The sequence below is a fragment of the Pempheris klunzingeri genome, chromosome 9 (assembly GCF_042242105.1).
Source record: "Pempheris klunzingeri isolate RE-2024b chromosome 9, fPemKlu1.hap1, whole genome shotgun sequence".
Lineage (NCBI taxonomy): Eukaryota > Metazoa > Chordata > Actinopteri > Acropomatiformes > Pempheridae > Pempheris > Pempheris klunzingeri.
Genome location: NC_092020.1, coordinates 511,245 through 531,813, shown reverse-complemented (window position 1 = coordinate 531,813; position 20,569 = coordinate 511,245). Strand labels below are relative to the sequence as shown.

Genomic DNA, 20,569 nt, shown 5'->3' with positions numbered 1-20,569 from the left:
AACAAAAATTGGAAATAACATAGAAGTATTAATCAGTTATCTGTTTTATACCATTGTGCACCTGATCAGAGGTTTACAGGTTCCTGAACTAGTCCTCTGGTTCATGGACGTGGTACTTATGGTTCTATTGTTCGATAACTCACCATTATCCACTGATTCTGTGTGAAACAGCTTTCTCTATCAGGCCCCAGAGCTGTGGGTGCATTGTGGTTGTCTCTGTAATCTGCTGAATCCACTGTGGGCAGGAAATTGGCTCACTCAGGTTCACCAGAGCCCTGTTGGCCTGTGCATCCAAACTGTAGTGGGCCCAGGTGGCAAAGCTACCCACCATACTTCCCCTTGTCTGGTAATCCTGTACTTTGCGTGGTTCCACCTAGCCGGAGTGGCTTTAGGTCATGTAATCTAGAGGTGGGAATTCCGGCTCTTCTTAGTGAGCCAGATCGTTTGGCTCAGCTCAGCAATAAGAGCCGGCCCTATCAGCTCCTGGTTTAGCACCCGTCTGGCTGTTAGAAGTCAGCCAAAATAACAAGTCATGTTTTGACCTATTGGTAAGTGCACTCATATATTTCTTAACTTATCAATTGCAGTTATACTAAAACTTAGAATTTGTAGAAATAGATAATTTGACATTATGCTTGACATAAAAACCTTAAATAACTTAAAAGTATGAAAACTCATGTATTGACTATTTCTACTGAACAATGTTTTGTATGTTGGCGACATAAGCAGCATACAAAAGTCTCACTATTCTTTGGTCTTAATGTTATTACCAAAGTGAGAAGTTTAGAGATTTAACACACTAAAGGGTCGTCCCATTATTTGCTCTTGTATTTATTTACCAAAAACAAAAAGAAATTGGTTTTCTGATGTGAACCAGTTCAGATCAAATTAAGGAGCATCTCAGAGCCGACTCATTCATGAACGATACATCACCAATGTAACCAGTCCTTCATTCAGTGTTATTCAGGAGCTAACTATTTTTAATTCGTTTTAGTCACTCATTACTTAGCTAGCTCCTAATTTGTTCATCACTCGTATCCTGGTAATAACTCACAAATGTATGTACACCTTTGTCACAAGGAGCTGCTGTTTGTGTTGAGGCAGGAGAGACTTCCACTTAAACAGAATGATGTCGAAACTCTTCTGTTATCTTGTTTCGTCTTGTTTTTTAATCACTGACTAATGATTTCCAAGGAATCAGCAGAAGCAGTGGGCACCGGTGTTCAGTGTTCTTGAATTCACATATTTCACCCCATACCAAGAAGTACTGACAGAAACGGACTCTTTTGGACATGTTTACTCCTTTTATATGTTTTTTGAAAGACACTGACAAACTGAGTCCATTGCCTCCTCATATGTTGTTAACCTGTCTGATGCTGGTTTCTTCCTTATCATCTGTGAAGATTACCTGGACTCTGGAACATTTTAGCAGCCTGTGTAGTTAGATTGACAGCTATTCAAGTTTATGCTGATATAAAAATATTATTCTGTTGTATATTCATCCTACCAGGAAACTATTTTATAGAAGCCCCAGGTATCAAACAGCTCCACCCTGATGAGCTGACACAGTTATGACCGTCCTGAAAAAATGCCAGGTCAGACTTATATCACATGAATATTTGACAGAGATGACAAAACTGTTGATTTGACAAATTATACAGCAGAGGTAGTTATTATCTATTCAGACATCATTTGATTGTATTACCAAGTTACTAAACCAAAGGTCCAACCGAGAACAGCTTTCAGCACCGACGCCATGCATTTACTGTACCCTTTCCACCTTATCACTTTGATTACTCCCTCTGCTTCTAGTTTTCCCTGTGCAAAGGTCTTGCCAGACCTCAAATTTGATGCCAGGCAACCAGCAATAAATGACAGAACTGACTTTGACAGGTTTCTATGGATATATGGCATGTGCATAATACGCATTTTCAGAAGAAAGATACTGGGCAAGTTTAATCCTTGTATAACTATGATTTTAATATCTACATTTCACTTATGGTTGTTGATATAGAGTTTGGATGGGTACCAACAGGCAGAGAGTGCATAAAACAGGCAGGCAGAGAGAAATGACAAAGAAAGGCACAATGCTAGAGTCATATGAGGGGAGTATGAAATGGGTGCTCCAGTGTTCTCTCTGACCACATCGTGTCCGCTTACTGTCTCTGCTTGAGGAATGTGCTAGCGTCTCGCCAAGTCACACGCCTCACCTCGCTTTGTCCAAACCACATCAGCCCATATGTGATCGTGATGAAGGAGAACAGGGACGGCCTTTTTTTTTTTTTTACAAGTGGTCTATTGTGAGTTTACGGAAAAGTATAATTTTATATTTGTTTTGAAAAATGTCTCAGCCTCAGCCCAAGGAAATGCTTTAGAGAACTTCCTACACTAAATGTTCACTCTAACACCACAGATGTTTGTGTATATAGTCAAACTACTATGTTAATCTGAATCCCCTTCAAGTTGTTATTTTGTGAAGATCTTTCTTTGTGGAATATGTTGACATGTGTTTAGGTGTGTTGTGGTTGTGCGTGAGTGAGACCCAGTGACAGAAGCCAAAGAGCTGCATTCCTCCGCTGGCTTAAGGGATTAATAAGTGTAATATAATTACGTGTGCACCATGACTTTGTTATCCAATGAGATCCACCCCAAAGATCAAAGGTTCCTTAACTACTACAGTGATAGAAAATGATGGGCAAACAGCAAGGTTTTGCCACAGCTAATCAAGGAATTTCAGGGTGGTTCAGCTTTTTAATTCATTTTCACTTTTGACTCTTTCACATTTCACTTGTGTTGTCTACTTTGTTAGGTTGTGTTTACAATGGCATATGAGGTCATTATGTCATGGCAGTTACAGTGTCGAAAATATGTGAGGATACACCCATATACACAAGTGCTGTGTGCTGAGTGTGACTGAGCCTGCAAGCACGACAGTCTGATGACTTCTGACACCCAAATCACAGAAAAACAAATAATCATTGGATTTTCCATATTTACCCGATAAAAAACTAATAAAGTTTTAATTATAAAAAGTAGCAGGTAGAAAATGCACAAACCAGGACCATGGCAACAGTTGTTATTGATGCATATTTGGAGGTTAACAGGAGGGGGGATAAGTGAACTGTAAATTAACTGTTGATGATTAAAACTGATCAAAGGCCAAGTTGAGGAGAATACTGGGGATAGAGGCATATTAATCTTTGGCTTGATTCCACAAGGAAACATTGCAGCCTGGACTACATGATTTAGATCATAAATTATTATGTACTTTGGTTAATTGCAGAACACGTCTCTTGGGGATCACCATAAACCTTATAGCAGCACGCTCAAAGAAATGAATCACCTCACACATTTGCAGGGTTTTGACGCATGTACACGCAGGCAATGTTAAAAGCTTCCTTGTCATTTCTCTTCATTAGACTTCTAAATGAATGTCCACAGTCTGAGTGCATCAACCGGATGAGACTGTAGTGAGTTGAGCACCTCCAGCTGACTATTCAGACCTTGTTGTAGGGGATCTCCCCATCCACATCTGTTTCACGTTAGGTCCTAGGGGCCAGTACAGGAGGGCCCAACAATACACTCTGCTTCTCTCTCTCTTTCTCTGTGGGGGATGGCAGGAGAATGCCTGGTGAGCAGAGACACACAGCCTGATGGCCAGAGGCTGGAAAATAGGTTACATAAAACAGGTAACAATTTTTGTTCAATTCCATTGATTATTTTTAGAATGTCTTTTTTCCAATACCATGTAAAGAATGGAGAGCAGAGAGAAGGCAAGCAAAAGAAGGAAAAAAGACACACACATCTATACGGTTCATCCTGCTGTACTAAAACACAAAAGCAGTGTCTATATGAAAATGTTCAAATAGTACTTTCTCTATGTTCTGCTCAGATGCATACAACCTCTACTCTTCATTCCCTTAACACTGTATCTGCAGAGAGATGCATACATTTTCCTCAGTAGCTCTTCAGGGATGTGGAGATGCTGTAACAGAGGTCGTGTCTTCACAATTTATGAGGTGCAGCAGTTTGTTATTGCGTAACATAAGCACAGTGATTTGATTTGTGTGTGACCTACATCTGTACCTTATCCCCAGGTAGTGGCCGTGATTGATGTTTACTTTTACAGTATATACCTGAAGACAGCCATCAGGTTTGCTCAGGTCCTCAGGTCCCCCCCCCAACCTCCTCCTCCCCTAAGCTTGGTGGGTTCACCTCCAGGCCAGCTCACCGTGAATCAGCCCCAGATGTGCTTCTGGCGTCAGATGGCGTAGCTTACGACACAGGGAACCCACTCAGCAGCAAACGTCACAAGGGACCCCCTTCAAATCCTTTGTCAAGTTTTACCCCCAGCTGTTTGTGTCATCTCATGGTGTGAATAACTAGATTAACTCTTGTTACACTTTTACAAACAAAACGAGATAGGAGTTTAATAGATAAGAGACACTGTAAATATGAAGTGAAATCAATAAATGAAATGCAATTCAAGCGATAACAAATGATCTGTCTCTTATAGAGTTTACTATCTTATCACAACAGCTTTGTTGAGTGTAATTTAAGAAATTCATCCTCTCTGTCAGAGTTTATTAACTAACATCTCCTGTACAGATGACAGAGAAAACGCCAAAGAAACGCTTTGCTTTATTTCACAGGAGACTTAAAGCGAGTTAACCACCACTGGAGGATAATTACTCCATGTCAGCTATCAGCAGGACAATATCTGCCGTTGTGTAATCTGTTCTTGAATTTATGCACTCAAGAGCTGGTGAGTGGATTTCACAGCATTTTCCTGGAGTCACCCTGACATAAAGTGCCTGTGCAACTCCTACCTGTATTAGATTAAAGTTCACACAATCTTCCCCAGACATAGTATCACTAACACACATAAACCTGGGCCAGTGGAGCAAGCTGATCTTAAAAAAATGCTGTGGTTTCTTGTAAACTGGCACTGGCGTTGTTTCCTATTTATGTGTCTGCATCATGGTAGGCAAGTCTAAGCTGTGTCAGAAGGGTGTGAGGACTTAAAATGTAGTCTGTGGAATGAAAGTCATTGTTTTTGGTTGTTAAGGAAGGAATTTGGGTAGACCGGTCTATGGAAATAAAGTGAGTAACTGAGTGTGTCGTGTCAGATTGCGGATGAGACCCTCATGTTTGTTTTGGTGCGTGGTGACTCTGGCAGGGTGGTACTCACTGTCGCACATCTGTGAGTGAGCTAAATGATTTGTGTGGGATCAGAGCAGAGGTGGGGGCGGGGAGCCGAGAGCGGGGGGTGGCTACACGTCAACGTCATGTTGGACCCAGAGAGAGAGCCATCTGTATTATGTCATGACTGCCGAGGCACTCCACCCTTTGCTTCAATTTCCCTGATTCCATGTTTCTCTCCTCCCCAGACTCCCCCACCTACTGTTTCTCCTGCCTTTACTTCACTGCTATGTGTGTTTACTGTATATATATATATATATATATATATATATACTGTTTTACTGTATAGCTCCATCTGTGTTTGCATTTTACACCAAATTTCTTTCTCCGTGGGTGCATCCTATCGTCTCTCTGCCTTTCGTCTATCCATCCCTTCATTTTCTACTAATGAGTGTCCACCTCCAGGCTTTGACTGACAGCTCTCTGTCTGCACTTGTCTGTTTCATTTGATGTTCGCCTTCGCTCCTGTAGCACCACCTGAAAACCAGACGTGGACACTCAGCAGCCTGTAATTAAGTAAAGGAGTGTTCCCGTTAGCTAATTTCTGAATGAAATACAAGTCCAAATTTACAGTTGATGAGAAAGAAAGTGAGGTTTTGCCTCAACTTGAGGCCTCGCTTCTGTCAGAGCTGCAGCACCAGGTTTAAAGGATTCATTAATGATTTATACTCAACATAGAGTACAATAGAAATGCTCTGTCTCTAAATCCTTGTGTGGCTCTGAGAGTAACAAAACAAGGGCAAAAGGCACACCCTTTAATAAATCTACCACACACACACACACACACACACACACACACACACACACACACACACACACACACACAACAAGCAGAGCTTCAGACAACAACTGAGAGCTTTAACAAGGCTGTAAACGCGCCCAGTTCATGGCTGAGCCAGAGGAGGAGAGACTCTGCTCCTTGCTGTTTCTACCTGCTGGCTCATTGTCCGATGGCCTCGAAGTTTGCTTTGATGAGGAGAGAAGAGAGTGGGTAGTCAGAAATATTCAGCTTTCATGTGGTATTGTTGACAGTGTCATTTCTGTTGCAATATCATTTATCTCTCTGACAACAGTAAGACAACACTAATCAGATCAGTGTGTACAGAGCAGATGACCTGATAGACTTGTCAACAGAGCGGCTACTGCTTCCCCTCACCTCTGCACTAACTTCCTATCTATCACACATTTCATTTTGGGAAAATACTGTGCAGACTGTGCTTTTGTTCTTGATTCTAATCACATAAAATAGTCTGAGTAACTAAACACATAATGAAATATAAAAGTCAACCTATTCAGAATTAAACCCTGTGATGTTATATTGAATGTACACCCTCTACATCTGGAAGGTAGCCTATCAAAGTGGTCATCTGCTGCTGTTGACCATCTGCTTCAGGGTTCACTGTGTGAAATTTGAGTTACCGTCGCCTTTCTACCGGCTCCAATCAGACTGACCGTCCTCCTCTGACCTCTGCCATCACCAAAGCACCTTCTCCCAGACAGCTTCCCCTCACTGGATGGTTCCTGTTTTTCAGACCAGTCTCTGTAAATCCCAGAGATGGTTGATCAACAGCTTCTGAAACACTCAAACCATCCCGTCTGGCACCAACAGCCATGCCACGTTCAAAGTCGCTTAAATCAGCCTTCTGCCCCATTCTGAGGTTTGGTTTTAACATCATCATAGTTTTTACTACATGCCTAAATGTATGAGTTACAGCTTTATGATTGGCTGAGATTTCTGTTAACTAGCAGTTGAATGGAGTTGAATTGAATGGTGTATTGCACCATCTTCTGGCCAAAGGTTGTATATAGAGGTCGGTGTAAAATCCTTGCACGTTATCACCACAGGGATCAAATTTCACTTTTATGTGCCGATGGAAAATTCAGTGAAGTGGAGTGTGTGAACTCTTCAGATACAAACAGGAATGCACAGTATAGTAAGGGGTGGGATGCTTGTACTTACATTTGTTTGCATAATGAAACCACAGAACAATTCTTGCTTGTTAGTATCAGATTTATTTACAGATATTAGTGGGAGTTGACTTCCCTTGTGCAATTACTTATTGGAATTCATCAACTTTTCCAAATAGCATGTTGAAACAATATTGTAATGCAATATAAAAATGTGATAAACTCAATTTAACTACTATTTAGAATGAACAATGCTGATTTAAAGCAGAACAATCTGGAAATACTTCAGTTGAAATCATAATAATAATAATAATAACAAAACCACTTCAGGTCAGCAGTCACACTCTCTCACACTGTAAAATAAGATGATCTTCGTTACAATAAAATAACAAAAGCAAAATAGCAAGAATGCCAAAAGCAAGCACGCTGCAAGTTTAGGCACAATATCAGTCATACCACACTGTACTCTGCATGCTAACAGAGAAAAGCACTACACAACTACAAATCTGTAAATAAAATTTAAAAAAATAATACAAATGAGGCAACTGAGCATTATGAATTGAAATAGCTGGTCAGTTTTAGTGTGAGAGGCAATGCTAAAGTGTTTAACTTGAGCAAAGGGCTGACGAGATATTTCAACAACTTCAATCTCATGCCATCACTGACAATGGAACGAGGACAGCAAGGCAATGCATGCCAAAGCACCCATTACGTGACAGAACAACAATAATAATACAAAGCAGGACCATCTTCAGGGATGACAAATTAAGTTTCTTCATATGGTGTTTTATTTGGACCAGTGAGTTGGAAGAGTCGGGAAGGGAATGGCGTGGACGAGAGGGAGTAATCTTTCCGAGCACGTTTGCTGGGAGGGGCAACAGTACGGTGAGGCTTCAGGGGCTGGTGAGCTAACACTATAGGTGGTCCTCATTCCTCACAGCCTCAGGGAATTCTCAGAGAGGCGGAGGGGAGAGAGGAAGGCAAGAAAGGAAATGAACAACCAGACTGAGAAAAAAAATTAGATGTAGTACAGAGGTGTAACTACACAGCTGGTGTGGCTTCAGAAGCCTGAAGGTGTTAAAACATTCATGTCCCGGGGTTTAAGTTTGTGGGGCCGTTGAGGCACACGCTTGGCCTCGACGCCCGTGATCTCAATCTTGGGGGGTATGAAGTTGGCAGGGTCGTCCACTTTGAAGTTAACCTGGGTGTTGGTGCCATCCATGGTGGAGGACTTCTGCAGGCCGAAGTAGGACTGCAGTGAGAAGCCTGCATGAGACAGAAGTGATAGATGTTGTCGTTAATTACTTAATGTAGCACTTATAGGAAATACAATAGAATAGAATAGAATATCTTTATTGTGCACAAGGGTGGAAATTTGTCTTCGGCTCACCAGACACAAGCAACAACAGCACAAGAAGCAACAACAGTGTAAAAAAAAAAAAAAAATACATAAAAAGCATAAAAAAACAACAGTAGAATAAGGAACAAGTGGACAATTAGTAAGAAAACAAACACAGGTTTAATGACATGATTTCCAAGAGTTATTTTAACTCCTCTTCAAAAAAGTACCTTATACTTGTGGCTTGACTTTTGGGTGGTGCGGCATCCCTTTGGTTTACATTTGAAGTGAAAATTGTGACTGCGCCCTCCTCTGTCACTGTAAAATCCCCACTTACTTTAAAAAGCTATGCAGCCGTAACCACAGTTCATCCGTGGCAGTGAACCAGCATTATTGTATTCAGGAAAAAACAAAGCACGAGGGGCCTCACCACAGTTTGTCATGGCACGGGGTTCAATCTGCTGCTATGACAAGCTATACCATCTACTGTGCATCATTGACATAGAAAAAAAATGCAGTACAGTCAAAATCCAAATGCAGGCCCGAGTATTAATCACTCACCTGTGCTGGTTTCAGAGCCTGGGTCAGTGGGGGACTTCTGTACCACAGACCGAGTTCCAAAGAAGCTCCATCTGTCTCCTCCTCCTCCCTCATTTCCTCCCATGTCTGTGCCGGGGTTGGGACTGTTTAACTCTGGGGTTGCAGGAAAAGGCGCCGAGCTCAGCTGGAACCAGCCCCTGTATTCCCGCCAAGCAAGAGCAAGACATGAACATACAAACATACACGGGAAGGATATAATGATAATAATGTAAAGGACGATGTGTCCCATGTGGAGAAATAAAGCAAGTTATGATCAGTGGTTCTGGTTCATTCTCGTTTCAACATTTTCTGTTGAGATAAAAAAAATAATATGAGCTTAATATTTGAGCAGCATGACGCCTACCTGCGACTAAGAGCTGGTGATGCGTGGGGACTAACACACGGGGTGACAGTGGGAGTGGCAGAGGGGGTGACAGATGGGGTGCCAATGGGGGTGGTTTGTGCTGATGTTATAAGCCTGTCCTCCTTGAAGTCCCCACTTGGCATTCTCAACTTCTGCAAAGACAGAAAAAACAAACAATGAAACAGACAGACAATCATCCTGTACATTAAATTATTATTTAATATTTAATTATTATTATTAAAGCCGTCCCCCCCCCCCCCCCCCCCATGTTATCCTTGTTGGGCTGACAGCACAATTGTGACAGATGTGTCAGAGACTGCATTGATCGCATTTCAAGAGCAAACACTCCCCAGATACACAATGCAAAAGGTCAGCAGTGTTTTTCTGGACCTTCAGATCAAAAATAAATACAAAGTGCGTCACAGATCACTTATGACCATGTGGTGTGTGTGGAGAGGGAAGGCTGCTCTATGATACAACGATGGTGCTTTGATGACACACTATCAAATATGAAAATACATTTTCATAACATTCACAGAGCCAAAAAACGGTCTACCTGTAAAAGCACCGGTCCAAGTGATTAGAACCTGCTATGAGTTTGCATCACTCAAATTCTATTAACTAAAAAATCTGAAAGTTAGCTTAGATCAAGATTTCTTTAACAAACAAAATACATGTTCAATCATACTCACCATGACATTTACATTTATTTCAGTAATGATCTCTGGAGGAACATTTCAAACATTCAGTCTCCTTCCACACTCATATCAATGGTGTATGTTCCCAGGGCAGATAAATACCAGGGAGCCCCCCCGTGGCTTCTGACCCCCTGTGTTTTATTTGGTATGCTGTCCAGTTCAGCAGTAAACTATTTGAGTGTGATTGGTAAAGTGTGAGAGAAAAGAGAAAAAAACAAACACGTTCCATGATAAACCCATAGCATGTCATGTGTTACTAGTATACTAGAGGTAGGTCTACTTTACTGCAAACACGTTTAACAGATGTACCCATCATCACTTAATGATGGCACATGGCTGCCATAAGTGAGGCTGGTGTGGAAAAGGTCTTAAAAATACCTGCTACATGTGAAGCTAGCACCAATCTGTGCCTCCCTCTTCTACTGATCATTAACCTAGCTTTCATGATAGCACTTGATAATCTGAGGCTAGTTTCCCTTCAGCAGGCTGAGGTCGCATCGGGACACTCCGGTGTTAAAGTAAAACCACATCCCTGTAATGTTACAGTGACGGGAGGAGGACTGAGGCTCCTCTCTCACTAAGCAGTAACACTGTTCACTGTAGCTCCTCTCTCTCACTAAGCAGTAACACAGTTCACTGTAGCTCCTCTCTCTCACTAAGCAGTAACACAGTTCACTGTAGCTCCTCTCTCTCACTAAGCAGTAACACAGTTCACTGTAGCTCCTCTCTCTCACTAAGCAGTAACACAGTTCACTGTAGCTCCTCTCTCTCACTAAGCAGTAACACAGTTCACTGTAGCTCCTCTCTCTCACTAAGCAGTAACACAGTTCACTGTAGCTCCTCTCTCACTAAGCAGTAACACAGTTCACTGTAGCTCCTCTCTCTCACTAAGCAGTAACACAGTTAACTGTAGCTCCTCTCTCATCAAGCAGTAACACAGTTCACTGTAGCTCCTCTCTCTCACTAAGCAGTAACACAGTTCACTGTAGCTCCTCTCTCTCACTAAGCAGTAACACAGTTAACTGTAGCTCCTCTCTCATCAAGCAGTAACACAGTTCACTGTAGCTCCTCTCTCTCACTAAGCAGTAACACAGTTCACTGTAGCTCCTCTCTCTCATCAAGCAGTAACACAGTTCACTGTAGCTCCTCTCTCACTAAGCAGTAACACAGTTCACTGTAGCTCCTCTCTCACTAAGCAGTAACACAGTTCACTGTAGCTCCTCTCTCTCACTAAGCAGTAACACAGTTCACTGTAGCTCCTCTCTCACTAAGCAGTAACACAGTTCACTGTAGCTCCTCTCTCTCACTAAGCAGTAACACAGTTCACTGTAACTCCTCTCTCATCAAGCAGTAACACAGTTCACTGTAGCTCCTCTCTCTCATCAAGCAGTAACACAGTTCACTGTAGCTCCTCTCTCTCATCAAACAGTAACACAGTTCACTGTAGCTCCTCTCTCACTAAGCAGTAACACAGTTCACTGTAGCTCCTCTCTCACTAAGCAGTAACACAGTTCACTGTAGCTCCTCTCTCTCACTAAGCAGTAACACAGTTCACTGTAGCTCCTCTCTCTCACTAAGCAGTAACACAGTTCACTGTAGCTCCTCTCTCACTAAGCAGTAACACAGTTCACTGTAGCTCCTCTCTCACTAAGCAGTAACACAGTTCACTGTAGCTCCTCTCTCTCATCAAGCAGTAACACAGTTCACTGTAGCTCCTCTCTCTCACTAAGCAGTAACACAGTTCACTGTAGCTCCTCTCTCTCACTAAGCAGTAACACAGTTCACTGTAGCTCCTCTCTCACTAAGCAGTAACACAGTTCACTGTAGCTCCTCTCTCTCACTAAGCAGTAACACAGTTCACTGTAGCTCCTCTCTCATCAAACAGTAACACAGTTCACTGTAGCTCCTCTCTCACCAAACAGTAACACAGTTCACTGTAGCTCCTCTCTCACCAAACAGTAACACAGTTCACTGTAGCTCCTCTCTCACCAAACAGTAACACAGTTCACTGTAGCTCCTCTCTCACTAAGCAGTAACACAGTTCACTGTAGCTCCTCTCTCATCAAACAGTAACACAGTTCACTGTAGCTCCTCTCTCACCAAACAGTAACACAGTTCACTGTAGCTCCTCTCTCACCAAACAGTAACACAGTTCACTGTAGCTCCTCTCTCACCAAACAGTAACACAGTTCACTGTAGCTCCTCTCTCTCACTAAGCAGTAACACAGTTCACTGTAGCTCCTCTCTCTCACCAAGCAGTAACACCGTTCACTGTACCGCTAGCATCAGGTGCAAGGTGCTAAGCTAACAGTTCCACATAACAGTTCTGGTATGGACATATCGAGCTACACACTAGATGACTGAACATGACCCTTCACATTAGAAAAGGACTAAGGTAACATAACGTGAGTTGGTTTACTGTTCTTAGCTCCAACGGTAGCTGTGCTAGCTCGCCTACAATGGCTCTTTGCTAACGGCCTGGTTTCCGGCCCGCCTGTCCCACCGGCTGACGGTTAACACAGCACTTCGCTGACATACCTTTTTATGATAAGATTTCTTTGGCGTTCCAGTCCGATAGATTCCTTCATTTTGTCCATAATTAGCTGTTTTAACCAGGTAAAGGGGGTATTATTTCTCGAAAACACAGACGATGCCGTCTGTACACACAACAGCGGGCCTCCGAAGCGCTTCTCATGGAAGGAGCTCGGTGATTGGTCCGTTTGAGACAACACGGGGGCTCGGTTCATTTCTGGGCGTTGCTTGGCAACGCTGCCGATAAAAGCTCTATGGAACCAGAGCAGCTGATTACGTAATGTGTTTACCAAGATGTTTACCCTGCAGCCACTCCAGGGGCTGCTACTGTGGGACAATAGCACAGTATTTCCTCACATTAATGCTTCCTTATCTAGAGTAATAACACAGACACCATGATTCTTTGAGTAGGAATACAGTCCTCATAATTTGCTTGTGATTTTGTGTGATCACCATCACAAAACAGAGGCATGTTTTATTGGGCCAGGTCAGTTGATAGCATCTGAAACGTGAGCACCTGGAGGTGAGCAGGAAAGCTGGACTACAGAAAAGAAAACACAACCTTGTGCAGTCACAGGTAGGCCTGCTGTGTGCATGCACAAAGGTGTATGCGCAGAACCTTTCTCTGTGAAGTAGAAAATTATTAAGCTCCATGCTTAATCCTTAGAACTGGTTTTTGTTTTCTTTTTATGCAAGTTATATTTTGATGACTGGAACATTATTGGTGTTTTCATTGTTCATGGGATGTTAGTGCACTGCAGGATCAGGGAAACCTATTTTCAGAGCATGTGTGACAAAATTAATTCAACATATAGAAACCACATTTCTCCAACCTGTTGGAATCTCGTACGCTAAATGTTGCCAAAAGTTTACTGCTGGTAAAACAAACTTTAAATGAAGATAGTTTATATTTTTTCAGTTATGTATTATTATTGTTTCCTATTGTTCTTCTTCTTCTTATTGTTATAATTATTTATTAGCTCCTTGTCGCATCAAGGCTTCTACATCACATTTGTTGATACTCACTGGCAGTGTGCCGTCACTCTGCACTCGGCGAAAGTGGGTCTCCTCAGCAGAGAGCCCCTTGTGGGGAGAATAGCCGGCATCTGTCAGTCCTGCCTGGTTCTCAAACCTCTGTAGGTTCTCCTGGGTATGCTCTAAGTGGAGATGGACATACAGTCAACACTGGAGACAAAATTAGTCAATGTTTCACCATGCTGCACTCCATTATCGCACGCTGATACCCTGAAGATTGTTTATCCATATTTGGCAGCCAGGGCAGCAGCCATTTGGACAATCGCAGCTGAGGCTTACATAATTCAGTGAGTAGTGAAGAAAACTTAGATATCTAGGTCTCTGTAACTTTATGTGTCTGGATATTTATTAAAATCTAGTTACTCACTTGGTTTTGTTGACTTACTGATCATTAGTGAGCTGACCAAAGAGGTGGCTTTGGCTTTCACAACAGGAACTGGGGACTTGACTGGTGCTGCCGCCTCATAAGTCAGCAGCTTTCCTCCACTCTCGCCTTCCTAGTCAGACAAGTTTATACTGTCAGGATCAACTTACAAACCAGTTACATAACAAATAGGCGAGCACATCAGATGTGTCCAGGCGAGCAGCTAACCTTCAGGAACTTTCACAAAAGCTAATACAAACAGCATTTTGTTCAGGTCACCAGTTCAAAACAACTTGGATCAGACTGTGTAAGAACAAGCAGGAATGCACCTCTGTGGTATTCCTGAACTTGTGCTGTGGGATGACGGGGTCTTTCCATAAAATGTTGACAGTCAAGTCTGAAGGTGGTGAATGTAAGGTGGCATCCATGAGCTCGTCATAGCTGATATTGCGGCGAGTGATTCCAATGGGAGATGATAAGGCGCTGAAAAATCCGGATGGCGTGCTTGATTCAAGTGCTGACGGATGGGAGAAAAGAAGAAATGTTATAACTGTTTATTTTGGATATCACAGCAAAACCAGCACCTATTTCACAAGTTAGAAAATGGAAAGATAATCACACATGCCATGTGAGTGTAGTAATTTGGAATATCAAAACTTACCTGGAATGTCTCCCTGTCTTGAGGTCATTGTGACACCAGATCAGAGGAGCTGACCACAAGAGACTCTGGACGGTGACAGTGTGGAGGTCCACTCCACTTTGCTTTGGACTCCAAACCTGAACCTTTCACCACATGACATCTTACAATGTTACAGGGACTTGGGACAGATAAAAAGCCTGCTCCTATGACAATCCATAGTGTGTAGTGCAACAAAATGTTGATGTCACCACAGCTTTGGAGAAGAAGTAAGGCTAATGAAGAAATCTATGTGTGCATGTTTTTAACAGTCTAAGCACGACACACGTATTTAATGTGCGTACTGCATAGTGTTGTGTTTCTGACCTGCTCCAAATAGAACCAGAGTCTGGTTACAGGACTGGCATTAATATCAGTTTATGTCAGAGTCACGCTCACATAACAGCCTCTCTCCTGACCGTGGCAGGAAATGAAGCTGACAAAATGGAACCGGTTCTACAGTTAGTTCCTTTTTGTGTAAAATACAAAGAAAGCCACTCTCATTACTTTGTCCTAGTGTGTTATGATGAACCTGTCCACCTCTGCTATCAGTGCTGCTCACCTGCCTTATCTGAGCTCACTTTCCACTGGAATCCACCTGCATCTCCCTCACTTATCTGAATGGTGGTCTGCAAAATCCAGACCTGAAATCTGACAGGATTCAGACTTTGCAGATAATAGTCGGTGGTATTTTGTATTCTGGTCGACTTTTTAGACAGCTGACACCCATCTGCTGTTGTTCACGTCAGCACTATGGGGAGCCAGATACAGTGACTTGCAATAACAGGAGCCGGAGTCACGCCATGGACGCGTGGGAATAAAGTCTAAAGGAATCTGTAAACTATAATTATATTAACACAAACATTTATTTTTCGGGAGGCCACCCAAATAATTAGAACAGTATTTCAACAATTTATTGTTTGGTATGTTTCATTATGTCTACATGCGTTAAATTTCAGCGTCATTTTTTAAATGTCATTTGCAGGTTTTACATGAAGGACAATAGCTCTTCATGCATGCCATGATTTTGAAGACTTACCTCACGGTGTCAATATCTCCCCTCTACAGCTGCACTGATTTCTCTTTCACAGTCGCGCCGCTTTGACAGACTGAACCAACAAATGCTGTGTGTTTGATCATCGGTTGGTCCATCCATGACTTTTGGACATGCAAACAATAAACAGAGCGCACAGACCTCCTCACAGCAACATTGAACGCACCACCCCGGCAACGGAACCGGCGGAAGTGATCATCCGAAACTTAAACCCCTGCAGCCTGTTTGGGAGTGTGGTGCAATATAATGGCACTGAGCACCGTTTTATATGCAGCAGTGCGAAGGAAAACACACGATTCAGATGTCACGGGCTGTTTTCAAACTGAGACAGGCAGGCAGGCAGGCAGGCAATACATTTATAGAGGATTTTCTGTACAATCTGCGTGAGAATTTAAATTTCTACAAACATTGCCTTAAATACATATTTTTACATATGAAGCACATTAAACTCCACAAATGTGTGTTTTGGATACCTTTGTATGGCTTCCTCTGTGGGGACACAAATGTGTTCACACAGTCATTTATTTAATGGATGCTCACTTAACACCGGGGGCCAAAAAGCTGGTCCCCATCAGGAAACCTTTAAAGTGTGAGGGTTACACTTGGTTTTGGTTAAAAATTAGGGTTAGAATTAGGCATATCATTGTTAGGGTTAAGGAAGGTGTCATGGGAGTAAATTCCAGTGTGTGTGTGTGTGTGTGTGTGTGTGTGTGTGTGTGTGTGTGTGTGTGTAATGGGTGTGTGTGGAGGACTACAGCCTATGAGATTTAACCAATCTGAGCCGCCCATGTCAGTGTTGAGCAGCAGCACATGGTGCTGGCTGATTATTGACCTGGTAATCCCTGCAGCTTTGGTGTCCTCTGGTATGTGATACCTGTAAGTACTGCTAAGACCCATTAATCATGTCTGCAAGACACCATAGAGTGTAACTCCCTCTTGTTCGATGCTTGGCCTAATTCTTCATGAGACCCCAGGATATGTGAACTGACACTCATACTGCATTTGTTGTACTCACATCTCTGAACCACAAGGAGGCACTGTTGCACAGTCAGTGTCAGACTTGGAACAGAAAACCAGCCAATGCTCGCTTGATTTTTATTTTTTTTTTATTGGGAGTTCAGAAAACTTGGTTTACAACACATAAATCTATTTACAAAACCAAAGGAAATAAAACGGAGATGTACTTTAAGTGCACTGCAGTATAAATAGAAGATAAATAGACGAAAAGCTTAATTCATTCCATGCCTATATTCATTCACGGTGCCCGTGTTGGGGGTCAGAGGTCAACTGAGTTTCTTCAGAGGCGAGCTGTGCTGGTGGCGGCTGGGGTGGGAGTCAACTTGACTGGACTGGCTGTGGAAGCTCTCTGTTTCGTCCTAGAAATAACAATAAAACCAGAAGGACACACATTAGATTTTTCTGTCAAATATGGTGTTATGTGGTAGCCTTCTGGTCAGTGTATTCAGTCTGTAAGTATACTCACATGATCCTAGCCACAAGCTTTTTCACTGCTTTCATCTGCGGGTTCAGGCAATAGCGAAGGCCGCTGTTGACGGTGACGCTGTTGAAATGGAGGATAGGGGTGAGTTCAAGTGAAGTGACTCAGGAAACCCACCCTTACTTAAATAAACACATATATAAATGATTCAGGCAGGTAGACTGGTGACTAGAAGGGACTCTCATTTTGTAATTGTAACACATTATTGCATTAACATCCCATATTCCTGCAGTCTCAAAGATTTTAGTATATCTTACAGAATTTCCACTTTGTTACAGAAGATGGTTGCTTTGTAGATCTGGATCTCCTTTATATCAGACCTCAGGCCAAGTAGCCCCCTGACACGTTGACACAGACACTGCTGTCCGGGTTCATGGACTAGAGAGACAGACAAGGGAAAAAATAATTTCATTTCATTGAAACATGTTTCACTGCACATATTTCTGCCCACAGATATCAAATTGTGTCAAAAAGAAACTATTTTTCTTCCCATCTTATTGTCTGTAAACAAAACAAATCTCATGCTGCTAGTATTAGAAAGGTAAATAAGGAAAAAGTATAAAAACTTACGTTGGGCTTTAGAGATGCAGACCATGACAGCCAGGAGCAAGAACACTTTAATGATGCTGGACATTGTTGGTTTCCTCTTTGGTCAAGATGACAATGATAGAAAAAAATCTTGGTCCTAGTGCAGATGATAGTAAGGCTGGGACAAGTGCAGAGCAAAGCTAGAGTCAAAGAAAGTTGAGTTTGTTGGCAGAAGCAGTGTGAGGGTTAGAGGCTTGAGGTGGTCTTAAATACTCTCTTTAGACACATACATCATCCTTCCTGTGATGAAGGGAATTTTTTTGTGACTGGAAAGTGAAACTTCACACCACAAGACAAAAATCTCACTCATTCCACCGTCACTACCCTCTGATTTTGTATACCAATATCTTAACCAGGTTTTAGACTTTTAAATATTAAAAGTACAGTTAAATGTTAAATGTAATGAAATAAAATAAAAGTAAAATAAAAAGTTAAATTATGTATTAGAATAGGAAAAATAAAAACATCAGCGCAGCTTGTGAAATGTGTACTTACACTGTTTGTGTAAACTGTCATATGATAAAAATCTTTCTGGACATTTTGTACACTTAAATGGGTTAAACAAGTGGGTCATGTAAAAAGTACAAAAGTGAGAAATTAAGAATAAAAGTTAATGATGGCATTTTGGTCACTTCAGTATTTGTAATATAAGGTTAGCTCAAAGATCATGTCATAGGAGCACAGTGTGACATTTGTGTCTTCCTGTTGAGCTGAATTAAAATTAGATTGCATATAAGCATACAAATGTCTAATTTTGTTGCAAATGCAGAAGCCAAAGGTGAGTTGAAAACAGGGTTTTATTGTGAGAGAGTGGGTGATGATTAGATTCCCAGCAGTGGGAGACTGGGAACGGAGGGAACAGGAGACAAAGACCTGGAGGGAGGAGTGTGTGGCTGGTGGAGCTGGGAAACGTACACACACAAGCAAGGACACAACTGAAATTAAAATATGTTAAGGTGACAATAAAAGACCATGATGAAGGAAAAAGAATAGATAGTTGTATCACTTCTGTCACAATCAGGAAAATAAAGCAAAAAATACAGTCAGTACATCAAGTGCCAATCTTATATTTCTGATAGACTTGATAAGAAATTGTTTGTGGGTTCCATTTTTTAATTGAAGTGAAAAAAAATATTATTCATTGTCTTTAAATTTAAAATAAAAAGTACATTATTTAAATTCACATTAGTTTAAATATGCGTGGGTAATTTTACATTTGGAAACACAAAGGGTGGGCTGGTGATCTTTGCTTTGTACGGTTGTGTGTGTAGCTTGTGTGGGTCAGTGGTTAACACCTTTAGCATTCGGAAAGAAAAAAAAATGAAGGCAAGAGTGATGTGAGCTTTCCGCTGTAGCTGCACGTTAGTTACACTGTCGTGACATTTGTGGTGTAAATAAATCAATAATATCAGCATTATCTGATGAATTCTTCTTTTCCTCACTATAATCTATAGTTGTCAGCTGTGGTGGGAAGAAGCAAAGTGCATTCACTCAAGTACTGTACTTGTGTACAATTTCAAGGTACTTGTACTTTACTTGAGTATTTCCATTGTAATCTACTTCATAATTCCACTCTACTACATTTCAGAGGGAGACACTGTACTTTCTACTCCACTACATTTATCTACCAGCTTTAGTTACTCGTTACTTGTCCATAACACAACATACTTTGTTAAAGATTAAACTTGTGTTATCCAGCCTTGTTGGCTTTAAATGTCTTCCAATGTAAAACCAATGTGAAGTCAGGGTCACATTTCAGATGTCTGAGTTCCACCAAATAGTGTTTTTTCCCTCCAAATTAATCAGTAAGAGGGACCAAACTAATACTTTTACTTTAATGCTTTTAGGCTTCCTACAGTCTCCTGCTAATACTCACATACTTACATACATACATACTGAAGTAGGATTTTTCATGCTGGATGTTGACTCTTAATAATGGAGTATTTTTACATTGCTTTTACTTAAAGTAAGGATCCAAGTACATCTTCCATCACTGGTTGCTAGATATGACAGACAGATGGTGGTGTTAATGTCAGATATCTGATATTCTCCTAAGGTCACAGGTTGGAAAGAAATGCTTGGATTCAGCAGAAAGTGTGGCCTAAATGTTAGTTTCACTTTTTATGTCCTCTTTCACTTCAGTGAAATGCTAATTGAGTGAAATCCCATCCCAACCATATTTTGCTTCTCTGTTTTTGATATCCTTCTCCTTTCATCTGTACTCAGACCAGAAAGATACAATGAAACAAAAGGAAGATTAAGTGTGAAAAACACTGAAATTGTACTGAATCTCCTACTTTTCTGTAATAGTACAGTTAGAGAACATGTGTGAATGATAAGGGACCCTTAGGTCAAAGGAAGGTGACTATTTATTGCCATATTACTGATAAAAGCAGCTTCTGTCCTGTGAAAGCCATATATCTCAATTTTCAAATGTCAGCTTTCAGAAGTTTTAAAGCAGACCTGTTTTACAGAGTTGGTTCACCCAAAAGTTCACAATTTTTTCACTAGCCTGTACGGAGCCCCTGAGTGGCCGTAGACAGACAGAAAAATATATTTCATGGCCATGTTCTACCACACTGAGAGCACATAGTAGTACTACGTGAGCATGTGATATAATTCGTTCACATGTTTTGATGCAGTGACCCATCAGGCCCATCAGGCTCAGCAGCCAGTAGGCCAGTAGGCCAGTAGAGCGCTCTCCAGGGAAACCCCAATCCACACAAGACCTT

At 41.6% G+C, this 20,569-nt stretch overlaps 2 protein-coding genes across 3 annotated transcripts in view; both read right to left on the bottom strand.

Moving 5' to 3' along the window:
• Positions 1-7,203: 7,203 nt before the first annotated feature.
• Positions 7,204-20,569, bottom strand: part of LOC139206917 (putative monooxygenase p33MONOX) — a 128,414-nt gene continuing 115,048 nt past the window's right edge. The window contains exons 1-8 of one of the 2 annotated variants that reach the window (XM_070836530.1): positions 15,737-15,951; positions 14,683-14,804; positions 14,351-14,538; positions 14,043-14,154; positions 13,649-13,779; positions 9,393-9,544; positions 9,011-9,186; positions 7,204-8,376 (exon numbers count right to left, since the gene is read on the bottom strand). In XM_070836530.1, coding sequence (XP_070692631.1) covers positions 8,171-8,376; positions 9,011-9,186; positions 9,393-9,544; positions 13,649-13,779; positions 14,043-14,154; positions 14,351-14,538; positions 14,683-14,710 — 993 coding nt within the window. In that variant the 5' untranslated portion in view covers positions 14,711-14,804; positions 15,737-15,951 and the 3' untranslated portion in view covers positions 7,204-8,170. Of the gene's footprint in view, positions 8,377-9,010; positions 9,187-9,392; positions 9,545-13,648; positions 13,780-14,042; positions 14,155-14,350; positions 14,539-14,682; positions 14,805-15,736; positions 15,952-20,569 lie in introns of those variants that run through there. The other variant, XM_070836531.1, reaches the window with a different exon arrangement.
• Positions 16,844-17,989, bottom strand: LOC139207456 (growth-regulated protein homolog). The gene is made up of 4 exons (XM_070837181.1): positions 17,820-17,989; positions 17,507-17,627; positions 17,235-17,312; positions 16,844-17,127 (listed from the first exon to the last, which is right to left on the bottom strand). The coding sequence occupies exons 1-4, from the start codon at positions 17,881-17,883 to the stop codon at positions 17,049-17,051; spliced, it is 342 nt and encodes a 113-aa protein (XP_070693282.1). The 5' UTR covers positions 17,884-17,989; the 3' UTR covers positions 16,844-17,048.